At 37.7% G+C, this 27,507-nt stretch overlaps 2 protein-coding genes across 7 annotated transcripts in view; one reads left to right on the top strand and one right to left on the bottom strand.

Moving 5' to 3' along the window:
* Nucleotides 1–258: 258 nt before the first annotated feature.
* Nucleotides 259–27,507, bottom strand: SLC25A46 (solute carrier family 25 member 46). 2 transcript variants are annotated; one of them, XM_042945060.1, is made up of 8 exons: nt 27,398–27,507; nt 23,597–23,639; nt 22,249–22,306; nt 19,612–19,689; nt 19,063–19,163; nt 13,242–13,298; nt 11,949–12,006; nt 259–2,008 (listed from the first exon to the last, which is right to left on the bottom strand). In XM_042945060.1, exons 1-8 carry the CDS (start codon nt 27,414–27,416, stop codon nt 1,430–1,432), a joined length of 993 nt encoding a protein of 330 aa, XP_042800994.1. In that variant the 5' UTR covers nt 27,417–27,507; the 3' UTR covers nt 259–1,429. The 2 variants fall into 2 exon arrangements, with proteins under 2 accessions (XP_042800994.1, XP_042800990.1); XM_042945056.1 differs by lacking the exon at nt 27,398–27,507 and adding an exon at nt 26,233–26,615.
* TMEM232 (transmembrane protein 232) overlaps nt 26,588–27,507 on the top strand; it is a 211,659-nt gene continuing 210,739 nt past the window's right edge. The window contains exon 1 of one of the 5 annotated variants that reach the window (XM_042944992.1): nt 26,588–26,663. The gene's annotated coding sequence lies outside the window, so the exon portion shown is untranslated. The other 4 variants (XM_042944983.1, XM_042944955.1, XM_042944947.1 and 1 more) reach the window with 4 other exon arrangements.

Genomic DNA, 27,507 nt, shown 5'->3' with positions numbered 1-27,507 from the left:
AACACCAGTGCAGTCACTGCGTTTGTGTGCTAAACAGTTTGTAGTAAAACTGACTGTGATCATTCATGTGAGGAAATGAAACTTTAAAATGTTTAAGTTTGGGTCAGTCAAATGCTTATTATTTTATTATACAAGAACCTCACCCACCAACTTCAATTTAACAGGAAGAATTTTTTTTTTTTAACAAACTGATAACAACGTTTTTGCTTATTATTTTTTGAGGTTTACTTCTTTTCCTCATTCATAAAAAGGACAAACTTCCTTTAAAGTTTTTATTTTTCCTTTGTTATTCATCCAAACAAGTTTAAATAAAAGGTGATAAGGATAAACTTGCTTTTCCCTTTATGTAGATCTGGTTTGGAGAATGAAACTACAAACAAAAACTAGAATAAAATAAAAACTGAAGCCATTATTTAATGATGACTATACAAAAGGCAAGAGGCACAAATTCCCATGTAAATTTTAATTGTCACTCCTCTAAGACAAATCATTCAGAAATATAAGGCAAGTAACATTTCTTTCAGTACACAATCCATAAATGTGCAAACAGTAATAGTTGTCATGATTATTTTCTATTCTATCTTAGGAGTGGTCTAAAACCAGACTGATGATTCACATATCTAAGTAAGCAAATCAAACTTTATAAACATATGACGGATGTTTCAGTTGCTGGCATTGAAACGCTGGGTTTGGATATGGACAAGTAGGTTGTTTGCCTTACATCTTTTGGGTACCTTGTCTTTTAATGTTTTCTTCTGATATTCAAGCAGTAAGTATTCATTTTATGAAATAAGCTGATCTAAGAGTGGAAACTTTATAGAGATGAAGGAAATTCCGAGTTATATGTGTGCACATAAATGGCTTTATATAATAAATATTCAGCCATTAAAAAGTTGGACAGGGACAATGCAATTTAAAACTCTTCAAGTCCTGCTTACACACTGCCAAATCTAATCCTTCTCATCTTTACCACGGATGACACAGTTTATTTGTTTAAAGGTAAACCATCCTGATACTATACACTAGATTAAGGATGTCATACCAATATCAATCTAGAAGGTGAAATAAATTTCTAATAAATATTGAAGTCAGATGGAATAAACTTAGCTCTGTGAAATATTGTTTTACATTTGCTGACAAATTTTTGCTTCTGCCCAGGGTCTTTTTAGTTTAGCATGAGTGCTACATTAGCTAGAATTCAATTCACGAGTGTTACTTTCATTGAGTTTTCAAATTTGGGATATTTTTCATCCAAAATATATACCTATACCTTTTAAAAAAAGAAGGGTCAATATAATCAGCATGGGCTTTTTTTTACCAGTTTCACTTTCTAATCCACTTTCCCCCAGTATTTCACTTTTATCCCACATAATTTCATAACAAAGTACCCAGATTATGTCTTTTAGACTAACCAGGAACTGAGTTAGTCTCACACACTATTTTGAAGAAGGGTAGAGTAAATAATTTTGGTAATCTGTAAAACAGCTGCATGCAGTGTGTACTGTATTATAACAGCACCAAACCCTTTATAAAAACCAAGCATTCCTTCCTCCTGCCTTATAGTATTGATACAGTCTCTCATACCCTCGTACTGTGTATTAATTGGAAGCACTTCATAGCCAAGGTCTGTATTGTCAATGATTGTGCGTGTTCCTTGAATGTGAAGGCGGTGCAAAACTGTTTCCAACGGGTAAAGTATAACATCAGAGCAAAGACTGGCAGCAAAGTTAGCAATAAGTTCTGGAAAATAAGCATCCAACATACTCTGCACCGGACTAGTGCTCTCAGCTAGATGGCTACTATACGTCTTTCTCTTTAGAATTAGCAGGACAAACTTCTGAATGGCTGAGCTGATGATGTAATGCAGAACCCCATGCAGCACAGTGGGGAAGATCAAGGAAAGAAGCGGAAGCAGTCGTTTGCTATGAGGCACCCCTAGGCCCATCACTCTTCCAATTCCTTCTTTAACACATTCCAAGATTCCAGTGTTATCTCGTATTATCTCACTCTGAAATAAAAATGATGAAATGAGTAAAAATTAATACTTGCTTATTTTGCCACAAGAAATGATTTGTTTTAGGTCCCTTCTTAAATCCTAATTTATTGACCACAGAGGGAAAACACCAATGGCTTGCAAACTTCAAGTGTTACCTAGGTATTAGATTCTTTTTTCAAATGAAATTCCATAACAGCAGTGAAGCTGGGAGCTATTCTTTTTGGGAAGGGAAAGGAGAGGAGATGTGGACAGGACATATGTGGTTCCTCCACCCTCAAGAACTCAAATGAGCTCTTAGGACTCATTTTGAAAAGCAACAGCTAGTGGACATCTAAAGAGTTTGTATGGTGCTTGGAGTTTTGCTTTTTTTTTTTTTTAATGTTTATTTATGTATTTTGAGAGAGAGACTGTGAGGGGCAGAGAGAGAGGGAGAGAAAGAATCCCAAGCAGGCTCTGCGCAGTCAGGGTAGAGCTCAATGTGGGCCTTGAACCCATGAACTGTGAGATCATGATCTGAGCCGAAACCAAGAGTCAAACACTTAACAGACTGAGCCACCCAGGCACCCCTGGTGCTTGGAATTCTTAAGTACAGGTTTAAACCCTGCATCCACTACCTACTGCTTATATAACTTTGGGCAAGTTAGTTCTCCTAAGAATCAGTTGACCATTCTATAAAAATGGGATTAGTACTACCTAGCTTTTATGCACATGATTGCTGGACATATTAAAGGAAAAAAGGCCTGGCTTCCAGAGGCACTCAGTAAATGTTAGTCATTATCATCTACAACGTCTCTGCCTTTCTACAACTGATCTTAGGAAATATGATTCAACACAGATCTTTAATCAGCAAAAGGGTATAAGCACTGCAACTTGAGAACAATGGCGGGAGTGTACAGAATGACTTTAAGATGCAGCAGCTAGATCAGGGATTTTTAATGAAGACAATAGATCACTACTAAGTTCATATTTAAGGGCTTTAGGAGAAGTTCTACAGGAGATCTATATATAAATGTATATTTTCTTTTTTTTTTTTTTAATGGTGGTTTTTTGTTTTGTTTTGTTTTTAATTTTTTTTTTTTTTAACGTTTATTTATTTTTGAGACAGAGAGAGACAGAGCATGAACAGGGGAGGGGCAGAGAGAGGGAGACACAGAATCCGAAACAGGCTCCAGGCTCCAAGCTGTCAGCACAGAGCCCGACGCGGGGCTCGAACTCACGGACCGTGAGATCATGACCCGAGCCGAAGTCGGCCGCCCAACCGACTGAGCCACCCAGGAGCCCCTAAATGTATATTTTCAAGGGAAAAAGTATTCTCAGAAATCTGAGCTGGGTCCCCAGAAGGGGAAAAAAACCACTGAACATGAACGGAGTAGGAAGAGAGAAGCTAATGTAGTAATCTGAGGATGTGGCATTCATTGAAAGGATAATGGTTGCCTCATAGTGGGAAGAAACAGACAAATCTCAGACACTTGCTAAAGTCAGAAAAAGACGTATGTCTGATTGGTTATAAAGGATGACAGAAACATAAAAATCAAGACTCCTTAAAATTAAAACTAAAATTTTAAGTCTTCAGGGTAAAGACAACAAGAGTACCACTAGCAGAAAAGGAGAGGAGGCTCAAAAAGAAGCTAATTGTCAGGGTAATAAGATGAGACTGTTTACATGAGTTGAGTTTGAGATGGAGATGATTTAATTCAGCTAGAGATTAGAGTTAAAATGATTCATGAGAATAAATGAGTTCTACCAGATAGTGAATATAGGATAAAAAGCAAAGAATACAGGATAAAAAGGTTACACCTTGGAAGGCAGCAGAAGAGATGGCAAAGAGGTTATTGAAGGAAGAGGAAAACGTTCAAGAGAGAAATACTCTAAGAAGATAGACTTTTAGAAAAACCAGACAAAAGGAGTCAAAAGGAGTTCCAGGTGGAACCCAGAGCAAGGGAAAGCAGGGGCTGGATATTGGGTAAAAAAACCAAACTAACTTACAGCGAGCTGGGCACTTTACATAGACAACTCATCTCATTGTTTTAACTGTTATTAAAATACTATTCCCATCTTATGAATAAGTGGAAAAGAGGAATTAGAAAAGCAAAGGCTGATCCAGTAAGGTTTTTATAGAGAGGAAATCCATACACACTGAAGACAAAAAATAAGCCAGAGGACCTAGTGTTGGAGACAGAAAATAGGCGACATACAATTAACTGGATTTTGTGTATCAGTGAAGTTAAAACTCTCTTCATCTTATAGTTTTAAGTGTAGGAAGTACATTAATACACTGCACAGCCAGGCCCCGTTTGCTGCCCAGGCTCCTTTTCACTGTACACTCTGTCCTCACTGCTGGACCCCTGCCTCCCCATTATACCCCTACCTTCCACCCCCTGACACTGTCTTGCACCTGCTCAGTGGCCATCGTCTTAAGTTTCCTTAGGGCTATCAGCCTCCTCCTTCTGCCCACTGCCCCACCAACCTGCCTTCTGGCACCTGCTCTATGGCCAACCAAGAGAAGCTTTCACAGGGACACTGAGTGGGTTTGGCTCTTCTTCTGGTCCTATAATCGGTGCTGGGTTGATCCAGTGAACAAGACTGAGGTTGGAGGGGACCTTGGATGTCACCTTTCTCCCACATTCATTTCAACAGGTAACCTTCTGGGGAGAGTTAACATGGCAGAGAAGTAGGGGGACCTGGATTTTGCTTGTCCCTCAAAGACAGCTGTATTGAGGTCTGGTCACTTGGAACACCCAGGAAATCAATCTGCAGAGTGGCAGAAGGATCTCCACAGTTGGAGGGAAACAGCTCGGCAGGACCTATGTGTGTGTATGTGAATGCGGGAGATAAAGCAGCAGAGCTATGGAGGAGAAGGAACCCTTTCTGTGGAGAAACAAAAAAGAGAGAAAGAGAGAGGGGTTGTAAAAGTGTGGCATCAAGTTAGCACAAGAGGAAAACCTCTCTGGACTATGGACTGGGCAGAGAAAAGCACGGAGTGTCCCAGTTCTTTGTTTGCAAACAGGCTTTGGACCTGAAACTCCAAGGTTCAGGAAGTGCACAACTTTGTCTGGAGTGGAGCCATGGGGCATGATCCTAGAGAGGAGAGAGCTGGCCCTGGAGCGCATAGTGTGGTGTGGCAATTTCGGGGTTCACTGGGAGAGAACAGTCCACTTCCTGGAATACTTTCGGAAAAGGGCTTATTGCCTCCCCAAGGACAAAAGACCCCGCAGGAGTCAGCCAAAGGCCTTTCATCAGCTGGGTAGAGAGGCTCTACTCCAGAGGATGGGAGTGGACTCACATGGTGACAGCTCCTTCAAGACATCAGGTTTTGAATCCCATCCGAGTGCCAAAGGAAAGGCTCAGGATGACTGAGGTGCAGGGTAAGCTGACGGTCCTCGCTATTCTTTAAGGGCTGCCTGAACTGCAGGGGTTGAGATCCCCAGTCCAAGAACGAGAGATCGGGGTGATGCCATCTTTCCTCCAATACCAAAATGCTGGGGCTTCGGAGAGCAACCCAAATTCTGCCCCTCCACGTCTGGCAACTGCTTATTTACTGGTGCAAGACTGACTGACCCAATGCAGCCGGCCTCTCCCCCAGACCAGCATAGCCACCAGCCCCAGGAACTAACAGACTTTTTTTTTTTTTTTCCTCTCGTTCTTTCCTTCTGCTTCTTTTTTTCTTTGGAATCAGGGTCACAGTTTCTGATTAGTTTTTTGTCATTTCTTATTATATATATTTTTTGATCAGGCTTTTTAAAAAAATTTATTCTTGTTCTGTTCTCCTTTCTTCTGCTTATTTTTCTTCATTTTTGTTCTCCCTCTTTCTTTGGAATCAGGCTTATGGTTTTTTGATTCTCTGTTTGGCTTCCTTTTCTCCCCTTTCCTTTTTCTCTTTTTATGGGATCAGGCTCCCCCACACTTTTTTTTCCCCCATGCTACCTCAACAAACAAATCACTGCACACCTAAAGGTCCAAACACTCCACCACTGCCAGCAAGGTGGAGCTCTGTAGAGGACTGACAAGTGGGATAGAGCAGCCAAAATGCAACAGCAGAGTGCATGCAACATATACCAGACACACTTCCTGGAGTGCCAGGCCCTGGACTGTGTGCAATTCCTTTTTCATGTAGCAGTACTCTTAGGTGCAGGACACATAACAAGCTTGTAAGACACACAAAAGACAGAAACTTAGCCAAAATGGCAAGACCGATGAATTCTCCCCAAAAGCAAGGTCAAGAAGAAATCAAGCCAGATACTTCCTCAAAACAGAAACAAAATATTTGAACAGTAATTTAGAACAAAAGTCATATGACTAATAGATGGGTTTCGAAAAAAGCAGAGAAGACACCAGAGAAACCTTTGCTGCAGACCAAAAACCTAAGAAATAGTCATGAATTAGAAAATGCTATAATTGAGAAGCAAAAAAACTAGATATGGTGACAGCGAGAAATGAAGAAGCAGAGGAGAGGATAGGTGAAAAGGAAGATAAAATTATAGAAAATAGTGAAGCTGAAAAAAAGAGGGAAAGGAAATTATTAGATCATGAAGGGAGAATTAGAGAACTAAGTGATTCCATGAAACCAAACAATATCCATATCATAGGAGTCCCAGAAGTAGAGCAAGAAAAAGGGGCAGAAGATTTATCTGAACAAATAACTGAGAACTTCCCTAATCTGGGGAAGGAAACAGACATCCAAGTCCAAGAAGCATAGAGAACTCCCTTCAAACACAACAAAAACAGGTCAACCCCATGACATATCAGTGAAACTTTCCAAATATAAACAGCGAGAATTCTGAAAGCAGCTAGGGACAAAAGGTGCTTTACCTACCAGGATAGACACATAAGGGTCCAGTAGCAGACCTGTCCACTGAAACTTGGCAGGCCAGAAGGGACTGGCAGAAAATATTCAATGTGCTGAATAGGAGAAATAGGCAGCCAAGAATCCTTTATCCAGCAAGGCTGTCATTCAGAATAGAAGGAGAGACAGACTTTCCCAAACAAAAACTAAAGGAGTTCATGACCACTAAACCAGCCCTGCAAGAAATTCTAAGGAGGACTCTGTGAGTGGAAAGCAGCAAAGACTACAAAGGACCAGAGAACATCCCCATCAACATGAAATCCACAGATAACACAATGGCACTAAATTTGTATCTTTCAATAATCACTCTGAGTGTAAATGGACTAACTGCTCCAATCAAAGATAAAGGATATCAGAATGGATTAAAAAAACAAGATCCATTTATGTGCTGCCTACAAAAGACTCATTTCAGACTTGAGTAAACCTGCAGACTGAAAGTGAAGAGATGGAAAACCATCTATCATGCTAATGTAGAACAAAAGAAAGCCAAAGTAGCCATACTTCTATCAGACGCTCTATTTTAATCTTTAAAAAAAATGTTTATTTATTTATTTTTGAGAGAGAGAGACTGAAAGAGGATGAATGAATGAATGAATGAATGTGAGGGAGGAGCAGAAATAGAGGGAGACACAGAATCCAAATTAGGCTCCAGGCTCTGAGCTGTCAGCATAGAGCCCGACGTGGGGCTCGAGCTCACAGACTGCAAGATCATGACCTGAGCTGAAGTCAGATCCTTAACCAACAGAGCCACCCAGGCACCCCAGAAAAACTCGATTTTAAAACAAAGGCTGTAACAAGAGATAAAGAAGGGCATTATATTACAATTAAGAGGTCTAATCATTGAGAAGAGCTAACAATTGTAAATATTTATGCCCCCAACTTGCATGCACCCAAATACATAAAACAATCACAAACATAAGCAAACTTATTGATAATAATACCATAATTATAGGAGAATTTAGTACTCTACTTACAACAATGGACAGATTATCTAAGCAGAAAATCAATAAAGAAACAATGGCTACGAATGACACACTGGACCAGATGGACTTAAGAGAGATATTCAGAACATTTCATCCTAAAGCAGCAGAATACACATTCTTCTCAAGTGCACATGGAACATTCTCCAGAATAGATCACTTATAGGGTCACAAATCAGCCCTCAACAAGTACAAAAAAGATTTAGATCATACCATGCATGTTTTCAGATCACAAAACTATGAAACCTAATCACAAGAAAAAATGTGGAAAGGCCTCAAATACATAGAGTTAAAGAACATCCTACTAAAGAATGAATGGATTAATCAGGAAATTACAGAAGGAATTAAAATATACATGGAAGTCAATGAAAATAAAAACGGACAGTCCAAACCCTTTGGGATACAGCAAAGGCAGTGCTAAAAGAAAAATACATTGCAATTCAGGCCTATCTCAAGAAGCAAGAAGGGTCCCAAATACACAACACCTAAAGGAGCTAGAAAAGGAGCAGCAAATAAAGCCTAAAGCCAGCAGAAGAAGGGAAATAACACAGATAAAAGGACCCAAATAGATAAAATCACAAATGAAAGAGGAGAGATCACAATCAACACCACAGAAATACAATTATAAGAGAATACTATTTAAAATTATATGCCAATAAACAGGACAATCTGGAAGAAATGGACAAATTCCTAGACACTCACACACTACCAAAACTCAAACAGGAAGAAACAGAAAATTTGAACAGGCCCAAAACCAGCAAAGAAATTGAAGCGGTTATCAAAAATCTCCCCCAAAACAAAAGTCCTGGGCCTCATGGCTTCCCAGGGAATTCGACCAGATATTTAAAGAAGACCTAATACCTATTTTCCTCAACTGTTCTAAAAAACAGAAGGGGAAGAAAAACTTCCAAACTCATTCTATGAAGCCACCATCACCTTGATTCCAAAACCAGACAAAGACCCACTAAAAAGGAGACTTATAAGCCACTATCACTGATGAAACTGGATGCCTAAATTCTCAACAAGATACCAGAAAATCAAATTCAACAGTACATGAAAAGAATTATTCACCATGATCAAGTGGGATTTATTCTTGAGCTTCAGGGCTGGTTCAATATTTGCAAATCAATCAACGTGATACATCACATTAATAAAAGAAAGAATAAGAACCACACAATCCTTTCAATAGATGCAGAAAAAGCATTTGACAAAATACAGCATCGTTTCTTGATAAAGAGCAAGTATACAAGTAAGTAGAGATAGAAGGAACATACCTTAAAATCATAAAAGCCATATATGAAAGACCCACAGCTAATATCATCCTTAATGGGGAAAATCTGAGAGCTTTCCCCCTAAGGTCAGGAACATGACAAGGATGTCCACTGTCATCACTGTTGTTCAACATAGTACTGTAAGTCCTAGCCTCAGCAATCAGACAACAAAAAGAAATAAAAAGCATCCAAATTGGCCAGGAGGAAGTCAAACTTTCACTCTTTGCAGATGGCAGGATGCTCGCTTGACTGGGAAAACCCAAAGATTCCAACAAAAAACTACTAGAGCAGTAAAGTCACAGGATATAAAACCAATGTACAGAAATCGGTTGCATTTCTATACACCAAAAATGCAGCAGCAGAAAGAGATATCAAGGAATCAGTCCCATTTACAATTGCACCAAAAACCGTAAGATACCTACGAATAAGCCTAACTAAAGAGGTAAAAGTTCTAGATGCTAAAAACTATAGAAAGCTTATAAAAGAAATTGAAAAAGACACAAAGAAATGGAAAAATAATCCATGCTCATGGAAGGACAAATATTGTTAAATTGTCAATACTACCCAAAGCAATATACACATTCAATGCAACCTCTATCAAAATAACACCAGCATTCTTCACAGAGCTTGAACAAATGATCCTAAAATTTGCATGGAACCAGAAAAGACCCTGAATAGCCAAAGCAATCCTGAAAAAGAAAACCAAAGCTGGAGGTATCACAATTCCAGACTTCAAGCTGTATTACAAAGCTGTAATCATCAAGACAAGTATTGGCATAAAAACAGACATATAGACCAAAGGAATAGAACAGAGAACCCAGAAATGGACCCACAAACATATGGCCAACTAATCTTCAACAAAGCAGGAAAGAATATCCAATGGAAAAAAAGACAGTCTCTTTAGCAAATGGTGCTGGGAGAACTGGACAGCGACATGAAGAATGAAATGGGACTACTTTCGTACACAGTACACAAAAATAAATTCAAAATGGATGAAAGACCTAAATGCAAGACAGGAAACCATCAAAATCATAGAGGAGAAAAGAGGCAGCAACCTCTTTGACCTCGGCCACAGTAACCTCTTATTTGCCATGTCTCTGGAGGCAAGGGAAATGAAAGCAAAAATGAACTACTAGGACCTCATCAAGATAAAAAGCTTCTGCACAGCAAAGGACAATCAACAAAACTAAAAGGCAACTGACAGAATGGGAGAAGATATTTGCAAATGACATATCAGATAAAGGGTTAGTATCCAAAATCTATAAAGAACTTACCAAGCTTAACACCCAAAATACAAATAATCCATTGAAGAAATGGGCAGAGGACATGAATAGACTCTTCAAGAAGATATTCAGATGGCTAACAGACACATGAAAAGATGCTCAACATCACTCATCATCAGGGAAATACAAATCAAAACCACAATAACACTTCACACTTGTCAGAATGGCTAAAATGAACAACTTCAGGAAACAAAATATGTTGACAAGGATTCAGAGAAAAGGGAACCCTTTTGTACTGTTGGTGGGAATACAAACTGGTGCAGCCACACTGGAAAACAGTATGGAGGTTCCTCAAAGAATTAAAAATAGAACAATCCTATGACCCAGCAATTGCACTAATAGGAATTTATCCAAATGATACAAAAATGCTGATTCAAAGGGGCACATGCACCATAATGTTTATAGCAGCACTATCCAGGGCCAAATTATGGAAAGAGCCCAAATGTCCATCAACTGATAAATGGATAAAGAAGATATGGTGTATATACTCATTGGCATATTACTTGGTGATCAAAAAGAATGATATCTTGCCATTTGCAACAATGTGGATGGAACTACACTATATTATGCTGAAGGAAATAAGTCAGTCAGAGAAAGATAAATGTATGAGTTCACTCAAATGTGGAATTTAAGAAACCAAACAGATGAACATGAGGAAGGGAAGGAAAATAAGATTAACATACAGAGGGAGGCAAACCATAAGAGACTCTTAAATACAGAGAACAAACTGGGGGTTGTTAGATGAGAGGTGGGTTGGGGGATGGGTTAGATGGGTGATGGGCATTGAGAAGGGCATCTGTCGGGACGAGCACTGGGTGTCATATGTAAGAGATGAATCACTGGTTCTACTCCTGAAGCCAAGACTACACTGTATGTTAACTAAGTTGAATTTAAAATAAATAAATAAATAAATAAATAAATAAATAAATAAATAAATAAAAATAAAAAAGAGGTACATTAATACAATGTGTTTGAAGCACCACCATGTGGTTAGAAATGGTAAAACGCTGTAAAATGCTGACAGGGGACTGCTTTAGCTCTGTAGTACTTAACATGCCATGGCATCAAATGTTCCTTAAAAGGCATATTTAAAAAGAATACTGTTAGTAGACTACAAATGGGACTACCTGATCACTGTTAGGATGATTCTCCAGCATGTTTTATGCTCAGGTAATTAGCAATTTACTGTCCGGTGACAAGCCATAAGCATTTGAGTTGTACATTAAGTGTCTTAAAAGGTTGAAAAAACAAAACAGAACAACCCCTATAGGTTCTTTGTATTCAGGGTAAGTCATAGGCTGGGGTCTGAGACAGTTGAATGAAGAGTACAGCTGCCTAATGAAAGGATAAAAAATTAAAACTACAAGTGTGAAGTAAGTGTGCAAAGGAAAGATCCACACCAACAGTGTGCCTAGAATATAATCTCTGAGATATGTGTGCTATCTGTGAGATACAAATTTTAAAAGGATACTGTCTTAAATTTGTCTGGTATACAATCAGAATCTGATATAAATAATATATTGAGTATTCCAAAAAATGTTTTTAACTAAAAAATGACAACGAAGAGTAGCTCACCTGTACTGTTTCAATCAGACTTGCTGAGTAAAAAGGCATTGCCACCATGTAAGTGAGGCTGTAGAAATTAAAACAAATTTATTAGTACACTGAAACCACATGCTTCCACTACATGTTTAGTATCGACTGTAATATATCAACATAATTTATATTCAAGCCTGAATATATTTAAGGGTTTCAACAATTAATATCTATAGCCTGTTAGTATCTACTTCAACTATTAATATCTATAGATACTTCAGAGACCTGTAACATAAGATGCCTTATTCAACAGCTGGCAATGAAAATTTAAGTATTAAATTTTACACAGGGAAAGGCTGCAAGGAAAACAGATTTTATTTTAAACCAGTAAAACGTATGCTTAGTTATGATTCACTGTCCAACCTGCACATAGCTAATGTAGCCTATAAATCTGATACTTAGAAGTTAGGATGAGGGATCCATTCCATTGTCTGCCTTTTTAGTGACATTTGAACAAGTAAACTGTTCTGCTATTATCCTATATATTATCATTATCCATTCCCAGATTTCCCACCCAGCAGAGCTAAGCCAGTCTTCAATGGTGAGTCAAGTCCCCTTTTATTATTAAAAAACAATATTGTACAGCTTTGCAAAGTTGTTTCTTATCACCACTATTTAGACATAGTAACATTACAACTTTGCAAGCCTGCAAAATATAGTTATTTAAAATAATATCAAGGTGGGACTTACCTAACCCTATGGGGCCAGGTCCTGGCAAGTAGTAGTTTTCAAGGTGAATGGAACATCCTAAGTAATAATGTGCTGGAATGTCCCACAGAGGGAGCCAGCAAGCTGGGGGATTTCCAATTCACAATCTTCAAAAAAAATTAAAAAGTGAAGAGTAAAATTCTAATCTACAAAAATGGTCAGTGTTGTAAAATCACTAAGTGACTTTAGGACTACATTTTAATAACGCTAAGGTTTGAATTTGCTCATCACTTTACAGATAAATTTTTGTCTCTGCTTAATTATTAAATGATAATTTTTCTGGCAATTTGGGTTAAACAAACTGAAGACCTTTGCTAACTTCCTAAGAACACAGATAAAAATTAGGTTGTGATTTCAGCCTTTCAAATTAGAAAGATTTATTTTAAAGATAATGTATGTATTTCAGGATTTTATTCTTCGTTCATTCCTGTTATTTGCCTTTTGAAGTTCTAGTCCCACAAATATCTTATTGCTCTTTCTTCACCATACTAAGATTTTTTTTCAGTTCTAACACTATAAAAATTAATGGAAATTTTCAATATTAGTGCCACTTTTGATACTTACGATTTCAGTAGAAGGTGTTCTCCTATTTGTTTAGGATTCCATTTATGTGAAATCTCTCTAAAAAATAAATTTGAATAAAACAAAAGCCATGTTATTTGAAACACTGTGAATCAGCCTCATTTTCAAAAAGGTAATCGATTTTAATTAAAAAAAATCTGTAGGAGAAATATATTCTAATGTAAACATTTTCCTTTCTGGCACACACTTAAACAATTATGTTGGTTTAAAAAGAAAAAAAAATCCCAGCTGTTTTTCTATGTGCTGCAGGAAGGGGCTGACAGAGGAGGAAGAGCTATAACTGATTATAAAAAAATAATATGAAAACTTAAAGAAGGAGATATAAAAATGACAGGCTGAGGAAGAAAGAATTGTTGGGGAGAGGAGGAGACAATGAATAGGCTAAAGGAAGAAAAAGCTTTAAAAAATAACTAAGAATGAGAATTTAAAAACAAAATAAAATCAAGTAACTGTAATGCAGAATGAATGACACAACCTTTGCGTAGCACTGAATTTCCAAAGTGTCTTGCCTTACTCTGATGACATTAATTGTGTGACCTACTGTATGCCAGGCACTGTGCAAAGTGCTTTGCGTGAATTATTTCTGACTCTCACAATAACCCTGTTATCCCCATTTCATCGATGAGGAAATAGGCTCGGAGAGGATTCATAACTCACCCAAAGCCATACAACTACTTAGTGGTGGAACTGGGTTCTAAACCCAGGTCTCTGGGACTTGAAGTCTGCACACTCTGCCAGCACTGCCTCTCATCTCATTTGATACAAGAAGGCATCCTGTGACGTAGGCAGAACAGTGGTGGTCCGATTTGTTTTACTTATGAGACAAATGAAGGTAAGAAGACCCACGGGGACATGATCAGGAGACAGGCAAAACACCAGGTCTGGAAGTAAGGTTGAGGACTGTGTGCTTCCTGCTATTTAGGTTACCCGTGGAAACCAGAAAAGGAAAAAGAAAAAGACGAGAGGTGAGCTACAAAAACAAAAAAGGAGAAAGCTGTTTCAAGAGAAAAGTCAAAAAGGAGAAAAGAATATGGAATGAGAGCAAAAGGGAAAGTCAGTGAGGAGGCAGAATAAAATGAGAAGGCAGAGAGTGGGACAGGAGACGGGGAGAAGGGGGCGAGGCAAGAGAACAAGAAGAGGTTTGCCATGTCAAAATAAAGCATGAAACAAGGAGAACTGCTGTCCGCAGTTCATCTTTTTTATATTTTTCATCTAAATCATTGGTGGTCATTTCAGCTATATTTTTCTATGGTTGTTCAGACCTAATATAATAGTCTTAGTATTAATTTAATCATAATGTGACCCATTCCCCTGAGGGAATGGGCACCCACTGTACCACGGCCATGGCAGGAAGCCGAGAAAACATTTTCTATTTGAAAGGAGTGAATATAAGGAGGTAGGAAATAAATATATTTTATATTTAAAAGATGTAGAAAATAATCACTAATAAGTCCTCTAAAAACAAAGTCCATACAATTATAACATAGGTGGTATGTGGACTTTTTAAGAAAATGAAAGATTTGCAGAAAAACTTTTAGAAAACAGCCCAACCACCTCTGATTAAGAAGACCTTAGAGAGGTTTCTGGGTCACATTCTGATTAAATTAATACTAAGACTATTATATTAGGTCTGAACAGCCGCAGAAAAATATAGTTGAGATGACGACCAGTGATTTAGATGAAAAATATAAAAAAGATGAAGCTTCCCAATTTTTGACAGAGACTTTCTGAATGTAAAACAATATATGCTACATGGTTTGTAAATCATCAAGGCACTGCTATTACTCTTATCATGGCCTCAGAAAGTATCAAAGGGGATTATAACATTGATTTTAAGGATGAAATCATCATTAACATTATAGACAGATGGGTCTGTGATCTGTATTTCTGTAAGGATTGGGCTACTTCACCTTTGAATACAATACTAATCACTATTGCCAATTCTTAACATCAATAAGACTAGTAAAAATGGGGAAAATGAAATTTAGAATCAAGTATGTATCTGCGGGTAAAACTTATTGCCACAGCTCTAGAAATCTAAATTAGCACATTTAAATGCTTCAGGAAAGACAGTAGTATAAAAATCTACTTGTGATTACACTTCTTTCTATTTCATTACCAGAAATACCAGAAGATGAGTAAATATATTTAACTCACTATTTTCACAAGCAAAACCTCCCCTTGAAAAAGAGCAACAAAATTAAGAGAAATGACTTGCTTTTTCTTAAAATAGTTCTCCATCTGACAGATTGATATACATGTTCGCATGCATAATCAATACACAAAAGCAATAGAATTTTAAATAACTCTATTTTTAAATAGCCTTTACTTACCATTATCTCTTATTTTCATATGTTCAGATAGCTGACCTCCTAAAAAAAAATCTTCCCTCAACCAAACCCATCTTTCAGCTACTTCTCTTCACCTTTCCTCTGCACAGCCTACTTTCTAAACTTGCTATTTCCACATCCTAAGCTCCCCATTCACCCCTGAACCCACTCCAAATTGGCTTCTACTCCATTATTTTACAAAAACAGCTCTTGTCAAGGTCCCCATTACCTCCATGCCACTAAATCCAATGGACATTTTTAAGTCTGAGGGTTGCTGGAGGGGAAGTGGGCAGGAGGATAGGTATTAAGGATTGTGATGAACACTGGATGTAGTATATACCTAATTTGCCCTTTCAATGGCCATCAGCCCCCAGGTTCTTCCCTTCTTCTTGAAGCCCACTGTCCCTGTATTCCACTATCCCACCACAATCTTCTGGATTTTTCTCCTCCCTTCTAATCTCTACTTTTGACTCCTTTGCTGAAGTATTTTCTTAGTCCAGCCACCTATTCTAGAGTTCCTAAAGGATCAGGCCCTCTTCTTATTTTATATATTATGCTCCTTCCTAAGGCAATGTCATCCAAGATGATGGCTTCAAAAACCTCCCAAATCTATTACCTTCAGTTTAAATTTCTCTATATCAACCATGTGTATCATCTGTCTCCTGATAACTCTCCCTGGATATGGCAAAGCATCTAAAAATGAACTTGTCCAATATCAAGCTTATGATCTTTCTTTCCTACTCTTAGACTCTACTGTGTTCCCCAACTAGAAACTGTTAATCAAAGGGAAATCTCCTAATTGGTGAAAGATTTCATTGTGTTTAAAACAGAATATGTTCAAAGTTAGTGAATTCAGAGGAATGGTTAAAAGAAACAGATAACATAAGCAGAAACGGCTAGGTATTTATATTGGTAAAACTACAAATAATGAGTCAAATGAAATTGGAGATCAACCAAATGGGTTTTGTGAAAGACTGAACTACACAGGTAGTCTTGGTTACAGGTGGTCCTTACATTAATATAAGAAATCCTACAGGAAAGTAAAGGGTACTTCAGGGTAGAGTAACACATAATCTCACTCACTCCACCTCGGAGAAGATCTATGGGAGGACAAGGGAGGGATCTGGGCACTAGATAAAGAAAGAGATCACAGATGATGATCCTGAGTTATATACACTTTTTTTTTTTTAAGAAGTAATACTGCAAAACTCTAAGCTTGATGACTTAATGGACACTACAGATTTGTTCTTTTTCTCTCAGATGTGAGTATAAAAATGTAAATATTGGTGAATCCATACTGTCTCACTTGTTCTATCTACTGATCACTGTGCAGTTAAGGCACTTCAGTCTAGGAGAGCCCCAAAGCTCATTCCTCTCGTGTGAATCAAATCTGTGAATCACTTTGGGTTACTGCTTTGCTTCCTTGTCTGCTATGACTAAGCTTTCCCCCAAGAAAGGTCAACCCTGCTCCAAAAAAGTTAGAATTAAATAAAAAAATACGCTGTACTTCCGAGAATGGCTTTATTTGACATCTAGTTACATAAGCCAAAATCCTAGGAGTCATTGAGGATAGCTCCTCCTCTATCACCTACCATCCCTAGTCTATCACCAAGTTCCATAAGTTTTACCTAAATATATTGCAAAAGTATCCACTTAGATCTATCTCAAAAGATGCCACCCAATGGTCTGAGCTACCATTATTTGTCACCTAGATTAAAGTTATAGCATGTGAATATGTATCCTTTTACCTAGTTTGGTCCTCCTATAATATTTTCATCTCCATTTGCAATGATCCTTTAAAAACATAAATCCGATAATGTCACTGACCTCTCTTCATGTCTTTAGGTCATGTCATTGACCTAAAACGCTTCAATATTCTTAAAGTGGCCTAAACGTCATACACTTGGGTCTCACCTCCCTCTTCAGCATTCTGTCACACTGCTCTCTCTTTTGCTCTGTGAGCTTCAGCCATTTGAGCTTTCTCTCAATTACCCGAATTCTCCATGTTCTCCTTGTGACAGTGTCTTCACACAAATGGGCCTCAGCCTCCTAATCACCATTCAGATGTCAGCTTATGTGTTATTTTATTAGGGACACTGTTCCTAAACCTTTAACATTTTCACAGATCCTTTTCTTTTCCTTCAGGGAACAAATCTCAATTTGTAGTTATTTATTCATTAATGGGATTATTTTACTTAATGTAAATTAAGTAAAATTATTTTACTTAATTTTACTTAATGTCCCTTATATTACTAGATTCTAAGCTTCATGGTCTCAGGTACCTTTTGTTTTTTCCCCTCACTGTATACCAGATTTCCAGCACAGGACCTAGCACATAGTAAGTAGTCAGGAAATATTAGCTACATAAATAAATTAACAATTGGGATTTATCAGAAAAATTATCCAGGGGCTCGTAGGTAGTTTAGTCAGTTAAGCATATGACTCTTGGTTTCGGCTCTGGTTACGATCTTATGGTTCCATGAGTTCGAGCCCCACATCAGACTCTGCGCTGACAATGAGAGGCTGCTTGGAATTCTCTCTCTCTCCCCCTCTCTCTACTCCTCTCCCACTCGTGCTGTCTCTCTCTCAAAATAAATAAATTAAAAAAAACCCCAAAAAACCTGTATATCCAGCTCATCCCTTTCTGTTCTTTTCCACACTTCAGACTTCTCAGTCTGGCCTAGATTACTGTAATAGTTCTTCACAAGTCTCTGGCTACACCAGTCACCGCCCCCCCCCCCCCCCGCCTTTTTTTTTTTAACACTGTCACTTGAGTAAATCCTTGACCAAAGAACCCATAAACTGAAACAAACACCTTAGATTCCCAACTCCATAGAGAATAAAGCCACAGTCCCTTACAAACGCACAACCACACTTCAATCGAGCATCTCAGCCTCTCTTCCTGTTATTCCACCCCATAAATGTCCAATATTTTAAGCACAAGACACTTATTACCCAGACCTTCCGACATCCATTAAATTGGGTTTGCTGTCACCTCTACTTGGAATGTTCTCCCTCTCTGACAAATCAATTCCTACTCATAATTCAACATACAGCTCAGATTTCAGTTTTTTTGAAATCCTTGCCAATAACTTAATGCAAAGTGTCCCTTGGGCACTAGAAGGAGTTTGTTTAATCACAGTACTAATCATGATGTACTATAATTTGCTTACATGTGTCTCTTTTATCCAAGTGGCTACTTCAACAGTAAGAACTGCTCATATACTCATATTTGTTCCTCGGTAGAGAGTTGCTGAAACAGCAGTAGGAGCTGAATGACCAATCTCAATAGATACTAGACCAGGAAGCATTTTCTTTATCATATACTCATTCAATAAGATAGAACTAATTTTAGTCTGTTTCTTTTCTTAGCTACTTCAGACAACTTTTCAAAGTCAAAGTATTTTTCCAAACTATCATATTTTGTCAAAATTTAATATGAAACTAATATTGAAAAGATGCCAAAAAGGTACCTTGGTAAAGGTGTGAATTCACTGATTATTCCCTCTGCTCCAAGCGTGACTCCCTGGACGATAAACGTGCTGCCCATTCCTTTCCAAAGGGCCCTTGGTCCCTAAAATGAACAAAATTTATTGTTATTTCTGTTAGTGCCTGAATAAGAGACAGAGAGGTCTTAATAAAATTTGTCATTGAATGTTTAATATATGCCAATAAAGCATTATTCTAAGACATTTTAGTAAAGAACTACAACTACATTAACTCCTATCATTTTAACATTTGTCCAGTGGCCTACATTTAGGCACATCTGAACACTCCAATTAACTAAATCCTTAATATTGATTAAATATCTCTAATTTTTAATTAATTTTGGCAAAGATGTGAATTTATTGATTGTTCAGTGACATTAAAAGATAGAATTACTATGTTACATTAAATTTTAGTACAAGAGTTAAAATATTTTTATTAACTAAATTAAAATAAATTATTCTTGCTTTATTACAAAGGCCAAATGGTACTTACATTATAAATAACTTTAATAGAACCTACAGACTAATTCTTACCTGAGTTTTGTTGAAGCTGTACATAATATTGATGACTGTAAATGGAGTGAGATGGTAATGCCGAGCATGATAATTAACCTATAAAAAAGATATTTAGTAATTATTTTTTGTTATTGTTTTAAGAAATAACCAAGCCATGAAAGATATACAATGGAGTCACAGTATAAACAAAAGTTCAATTCTAAAGTCATCAGTAATTACACATAAACAAAATTACTACTCTTAAAAGTACATGAAATAACTTATTACAACTACAGTACATATGGTTTTATATATATATATATATATATATATATATATATATATATATATATACAACCCAGAAAACCAACACACAGTATACACAGTAACGTAGAATATATGATAAAGAAGCCCATGCTGTTTGATATTTATGTTTCCATAAACACTAGAATTACATTCCATGTAGCAAAACATTCATGCCTTTTAACACACATGAACCATGAAGAATTCGGGAAACAGGAGACTCATGTCTCCTAATAGCAAGGATTTTTCATACTATAAGCTATAAATAATTGATAAATTAGGAAATCAGTAAAGGGGGTCAGAACCAATACTTACTAAGTGAAATAACAAAAAAGAAAGTATTAGAATGCATCACACATTCTAATGGTATTCCATAAAACGTTTTTTTAAGTTACTCATATAGATGTATACAGTGGATCACAATGTGACACTGCTGCTTTGTAAAACATGTCTGAAATCCAGTTTTAGGGGATACACACTGTCCATGCTGTTAATGACTATTTTGGGGGGGGGGGTTCTAAGCATGAACAGTTTAATCTGTAATTATATCTTTCTAACTCAATTTTCACAGAAGATTAAATTAGGTCATAGAAGCTTTTACCACAGTGTTGTCCACTCACCCTCTGGGGCCTTGCAGGGGATCTACAAGTGGAAAATTATTTTCTTAATGACACTAAGGCATCATTTTTTTTTATTGTGTTGATATTTTCAATAATAGTGCAAAACAATGGTGGGTGTTGATATTTTCAATAATAGTGCAAAACAATGGTGGGTAAAATTGCTAACTCCTTAGCGTGCATCAAGGCAGCTGGCAGCAAACTATATTTTTGTACATTTTGTATTCTTCATCCCACTCACTTGGAAGGAGAAAAAAGCCACTTTCGCTAAAGAATGTCTGTGGCGAAACAGTAAAATAATTTCATAAAATCTTGATTCTTGAATTACATCTTTCTAAATTAATATTCTGTGTGTTGATCATAAAATAAGATGGCTTATGGCTGTTGTGAGGAAAAGCACTTGTCTGATGGAGTTGCAAGCTGAACTAGCCACTTTTTTCATGCAGCACCATTTCTTCTGGAAAAACTGACAGACTATAGTTATTAACACTTGAGACAGGCATGTTTTTATTTTATTATTTTTTTTAAGCTTATCTATTTATTTTGAGAGAGAGAGAGAGACAGTGTGAGCAGGGGAGGGGCAGAGAGAGAGGGAGAGAAAGAATCCCAAGCAGGCTCTGCACTGTCAGTGAACAGCCTGATGCAGGGCTCAAACTCACAAAACCATGAGATCATGACCTGAGCTGAAACCTAGAGTCAGATGTTTAAATGACTGAGCCACCCAGGTGCCCCGAGACAGACATATTTTTTAAAATGCACACAGTGGGCCTGTTGATTTAAAAAAAAACTGACACTGTTTTGCCAATGATAAATTTGACTTCACAAGCAAAAATTAGAATTGTGGAAAACCTGCATCTACCATCAAGAACTTACCAATACTGGAACTCATTTCTGGTGGGATTGGTAGTGATTTAATGACAATTTATATATATATATATATATATATATACACACACACACACACACACACACACACACACACACAGTATAATCCAGATATCTTAACATTTAAAAGATCTAAAGAACTCAGTAAATTAGTATTTTTCAAATAACCAACACATGATGTTATAGAATCATAAATGGATAAAAAAAATCCATTCAACATGCAGTATAGATCAACAGATTTTAATGTTAGAGAGTACAAAAAGTTAACTTATACCTCAGATTTCTGATTGTAAATAACCCTTAATATATTACTACTTATTAAGTTTTGGTGTACTAACAAACAACAAAATCTGCCAATTATCTAAAAAAGATATAAAACACTCCATTTTCAAATACATAATGTATATAAGTTTAGACTTTCTTCTTTCAAAACCAATGTACCGCAACAGATTTGACTACAGAGGCAGATATGAAAATTTGGTTGTCTTCTATTATGTAAGATAGGAAAGATATTTACAAAAAAGTAAAAGTTATTTTTTCATAAAACTGTTATTTATGTTAATATCTAATGGGTTTATTAGTTTTTAATGAAGTCAAGGAATATATATTAAAATTTTCCCAGTTTTGATTTCTGAAGTGGTAAATATTGACTGATAGATATTATTCATATAAACAAAAGTTCTTTGGAGACCTCAGTAATTTTTACAACCCAAGGGTTTTCAAGACCAAAATGTTTGAGACTGGTATATTGTAGATTCTGGTACATTTCACATGGAATAATTGTTACATAGTCTCAGCCATTTATCTGAGCTCTGTATTTTTAATCAAAATCGGTATTAATGTTTAGAAGGTCAAAGAAAAGTACATTTACCTGACATTGGCGGCGCAGGACAATGCAAGGATGGGCCAGTACATTTTCTGTAAAGAGACTATGAAAGAACAATTTATGTATATGTGTGTGTGTGTGTGTGTGTGTGTGTGTGTATGGCCAAAACTTAATTTATAACATGTATCTGAAATTATTCTTGCTTGAAGAATCACACATTATTATGTTTCCCATGCTAAAAGTAAAAATAATAATAATTAAAAAAAAGGCTAGACATGCTTGCAAATCATTCTACCAATAATAAAATTCAATATGAAAAGAATTAAAGACAGATCTGCAAACTGGTAAGCAAAGGAAATAACATAGAATATTGATACGTATAGTCTAAAGATGAAACTACATGTCTGTATGCCTGATTTGGCAAACTCCTCTCCTAGACAACTTAAATGCTTTCCTTTTTTTTTTTCCAGAAAATGTCCTATGAACAGAGTTCCTATCAGAAGAGTCATCTATTCTTCATTAGCCCCATTCTGTAAGTTTTAGTTTTGAGGTACACTATATTTAAGTGATAAGGATTTCAATGACTGTTAATTGGCTACTATTTTGGGTATCAAATATTTCTTTGAAAGAATCACCACAAAGTAAGTACAACTGTGGGCTAACATACTAACAATGACAGACACACAGCAGGTATGCACACACACACATATATAAATAACACATCGAATGAACAACAGCTTTAAGTATAAATAGTGAGGCTAAAGAAAAATTAACTATAGCAGAAAGAAAATTTTAACACAGTTTTGTTCCTATTTACGTTAATGCTCTAATTATGCAAATAAAATCATTTTTTTCTTGGTTAAAACTTTAAAACAATGAGTTATTCTGGCATGCAATAAACTCTTTGTGCAATTCTGATGTATCTGGAATAATATTCACTAAAGATCACATAGTCAAGATTGGGGGCTTTTCTTTCACAAAATGATCATTAAAAAAAAAATAATGGTATTATTAAAAGCTGATTGTAAGCAAGACCTAGACTCTATGTTGCTAAATATCATATTATATTTAGAATGTTTAGGGAAAGTTTCAATGCAAAATTACTTTGTCTTGGAGGAGATTAGATCAGATTTTTTGGATAGACACATGAAAGTTGTTACAATATAACTTACAAAATTATTTTCTGATTACAAAATTGAATGACTATTTTCTATTCTTCCTCAAAACAAATCAAGCTGTAGATTTTAAATAATTTTTCTGCAAAATATTATTCAACATTTAATCTACTGCTCCAAAGAATCTTAAGGAAGCAATACTAATCATTTAATATTATATATTACAGAAAACACTTGAAATAAAAACTTAAATTAAAAATCTTTAGATAAAACATTACCTTGCAAGGCCAATACCAAATCCAGCAAATCTATTCAACTGCTCTAAAACAGAAGAAATAACATAATTCATAACCAATATTTAGGTTTACTGTAAAAAACATTTCTTTTATTAACACAATATTTATTTAAATTCCACATCCCAAAGTCAAATTCTGATATGGGGCCAGGGAAGCTGTGGGAAGTTAAAAGGCAGAACCACTCTTCAGCTCCATTTCATTGTTGAGATGTGGGACTGTGGGCCCAGGGTTTCTAAACTGTCATTTTTCTAAAACAGTATTCTCATTTTTACATAGTATCTTCCCAATTTAAAATACTGGCAACTATTTTTTTTTTTACGTTTATTTATTTTTTGAGAGCCATAGTGAGAGCACAGGTTGGGGAGGGGCAGAGAGAGAAGGAGACACAGAATCTGAAGGAGGCTGCAGGCTCCGAGCTGTCAGCACAGAGCCCAACATGGGGCTTGAACTCACAAACCATGAGATCATGACCTGAGCCAAAGTCGGATGCTTAACGGACTGAGCCACCCAGGCGCCCATGGGAGGGAGCTATTTTTAAAAGCACTAACATACTGGGTAGGCCAAATCAAACATGTCTGCAGGTAGAATTTAAGGACTACCAGTTTTCAAATTCTATCTAAAAACAATTTAATTTTTTTTCTAAAGAAGGTTCTGATACTATACCAGCCAACAACGTTACCTCCGGTCTTGTAAAACTAGTCATTTATTATTATTGGTGGAAAGCATCTATGTTGAACCAACAGTCGCAAGTGAAACACCTCAAAAGTATTAAATTAACAGTACTTAGGGTAATCAAAAGAGGTAAATAAGGCTCTCTTCTTCTCTCTCCCCAGGTTTTAAATATTTTGAGAATAGCTGCTTAATTAGGTCTCTGCGACAGGCTACTGGATACATATGTGCTACTGCTGATGGCATTTCTATCATCTTAGAAAAGTTTACAGCTGGAAACATTCCTATGCATATGTCAAAACAAAAAACTTTCTCCTTGGCTAAACAACTCAAAAACATGATGGTGAAATATCACAATCTCGAGGGACTAGATATACAATTTCTACTATAATACAATATTCACAAGGGATAATTTTTGTCTCATCCTCTTTTCTCTCTCTCCTCTCTGATCTTTCAAATGAAGCAATACCCTCACTATTTCGTTAGTTAGAATAAGGCCATGTAAACAGGTCCCTGGGCAAACTATGTGGTTAGCTATTGCCTTGAAAAATGTACAAGCCAGATGGAAGTTTCTTTTGCCAACTCAGATACTTTCTTCTTTCAGCTTTTTCCTTTTTGCATGTACAGATCATCCCCAATATTAGCAGAAAATGCCACTGATATTTTCTGGAAAGTGTTAGAAAGGTTTATTTTCGTTAGCTGTGTAAGTCTCTTAGTCTTCTACTCTTGCAGTTATCATCACCAGCCTCTTAACTGCTGCAAAACACCCCCCTGGTTTCATTAAGAGTTCCTCCTCATTGTAACCATCAAAGCATGAATTATGAAAAGATGAAAAACCCTCAGCTTTGCTGCCTTAGAAGGTGACTGTGTAGCAATCATATGTGCATTTTGAATTATTTAATTTATAACTTCCCAGTACTCCTTTTGGGACCTACAGAAAGAAAACGAGACAGGTTGAAAAAGCAAATTGTATGACACTGTGTAAGTCATGGATCTTCTTCCACATCCTCATTTGCTCCTAGATGATATTTAAAGTATATTCCTCTCAGTTAACACAAATTAAATAAATTTTGTTGTACTCCCAAATTAAAACCAAAGAAATGAGAATAAACATATCTAAAATATACTTAATATTTAATGATTTAGCCTATTATTCTAATGATTTCAAAATGGGGAGAGGCAGTTATTATTTCCATTTTATGTATTAAAAAGTTAAGAATATTTAGATCAGTGTTGTAATTATAACACTGGTCTTCTGACATCCTGCAGAGAATAATTAGGTCTTGATTCCAAAGTCATTTCTTGAAATGGTCTCAATGTTTTTTACTATTTGGTGAAGTTTGTAGGTGAGAAATAGGAAAGCAGGAGGTGGGAAAAAGGCGTAGTTTCAGCGTCTAGAAAATAGACACAATTCCTATGATTAAAAGATAAAGGAAAGGAAACGAATACTTTTTAGCCTCCTATATGCTCATACTGTACTAAGCATTACTTACACCTCATTTAACACTTAAATAGAGTCAGGTTTGAATCCAAGCCTGTCAGTGCTGAAAAACTTCCTTCCAGAACACAAAGCACAATTCAAAGAAATAAAGCTGTCAGTGAATTAGGTTACTGTTCACATAATTCCCAGTGAACAGTAAATAATTTCCTTCCTTCTTGATTTAGGTCATGGGATGGAATACACTCAAACCCTTCGAAACTCCTACTGCGCAGACCAGAGCTAAGGCAGGTGTCTTTTCTGGAGGTGATCCCGGAATAAAGGTTTCTGCAAGGGAGAGGGAGCAGGCCCACTGCAGGGGGCAGAGGACGAAAGGAGGGCAGAGGGTGTGGCGCGCGATAGGCCCAGCGGCACCGAAGGCGGCACCCTCCGCGACGCTTCCGCGCTTTGCAGGCCTCGAGCCGCGGCTCCGCCACTCCACCCACCCCTGCCTTGCTCCCACGTCCCTCACCGCTGCTCTGCCCCTGCACGCCGCCGCCGCTGCTGCTGCCGCCGGGAAACGGTTCCTCCGCGGGGCCCTCGAGCGGGGTGGAGGGGGCGGGCGCGCCGTAGGGCGGGCTCTTCTCTCCCCAGTGCAGGTTGCGGCTACCGGGGATGTCTGGGGGAGTGGTCACCCAGTGGCTCAGGTCCGACCCGGAGCTGAAGGACCTGGCAGGGAAGGCGCCGCCAAAGCCCTGCTCATCCCGGGCGCCGCCTCGATAGCCCAAGCCATCGAATCCGTCCGGGCGCCGCGGATGCATCGGAGACGGGGCAGGCTGAGGCGAGCCCCCCGGGGCCCACCACCACTAGGGCCACCGCGACCTCGGGCCACACGGCTTCTTCGTCGCCGGCGCCGCGTCTGGGGAAATCTGACAACCGGAAGTCACGTTGCAACCCCGGAAGGTTGGTGAGCACGTGATCTTAGCCTTTTCCGGTGATTTATAGAGGGATGGTTGCTAGGGAGACGCGGAGGCAACGAAGGGCCGAGCCTTGAAACGGTCTCTGTGGAGGAGGTGGGAAGAGGACTGTGGAGTTAATGGAACATTGTACCAAAGAGATACCGTAAAGGAATTGGAGTGGGAGGGACGGCTTGGATGAGCGGAGATCGAATAAAGACGTTTGTTTTACCGAGGGACAAACGCATCCCTGGAGCTGACTCACTGAGATCTCAGCCAGAAATGTCCTGCTGCACCCCAAGGCCTCAGATCTAGGTCTTTTCTTTTCCTTATTGGTCTAGTGCCTCACCCGCTGCGAGAGAGCTATTAGAGGTTAGAGTTGGGGGGTGTTGGTAACGTTCCCTCTAGTTTCGCCTCCCGCACTTGCTGTTTTAGCTAACATCTATTGAATGAGCTGGTTCGGCGCGGTGAACGCAAAGGTAGTATGGACCGCCAGACCAAGCATTAGAAAAGACGGCCGGTGGAGAAAACCCTCCGACCCTCCGCTCCTCCCAAGAATGTAAACTGCTCTAGGACTTAGAAATTAAGCATTTTGCTTTTCTAAGACTACAAATAGTTTTGCTTGTTTGTTTGTTTTGCTGGTACACCTAAATCACTCCGTGTATGTAAAGCCCAGTGATACTGTTCAAAATTGAGACCCTGGTTGAACAATCAAGACTTGTGAACAGAGTCCTCTCCTACCTGTTTGCATCAGTTCCATGGGCTTTTCGGGCAGAGTTGCTCTTCCTAGATCTGAGCAAGTCTTCCATGGGTTCTTCCTGTGTCTGTTCTTTCCCACTGGACGTCCAGGA

The sequence above is a fragment of the Panthera leo genome, chromosome A1 (assembly GCF_018350215.1).
Source record: "Panthera leo isolate Ple1 chromosome A1, P.leo_Ple1_pat1.1, whole genome shotgun sequence".
NCBI lineage: Eukaryota > Metazoa > Chordata > Mammalia > Carnivora > Felidae > Panthera > Panthera leo.
The sequence above is the reverse complement of the archived record's forward strand: the minus strand, read 5'-3'. Positions and strand labels throughout refer to the sequence as shown.

Bases quoted from the DNA above. Each gene is read 5' to 3' on its own strand.
- SLC25A46 (XM_042945056.1), bottom strand. From the start codon at position 26,521: ATGCATCCGCGGCGCCCGGACGGATTCGATGGCTTGGGCTATCGAGGC. The intron at 23,640-26,232 runs GTGAGGGACGTG...CTTCTGTTTTAG, and splicing joins CGTGCAGGGGCAGAGCAGCG to AGCAGTTGAATAGATTTGCT. The intron at 22,307-23,596 runs GTAATGTTTTAT...GTTCTTTCATAG, and splicing joins TTTGGTATTGGCCTTGCAAG to TCTCTTTACAGAAAATGTAC.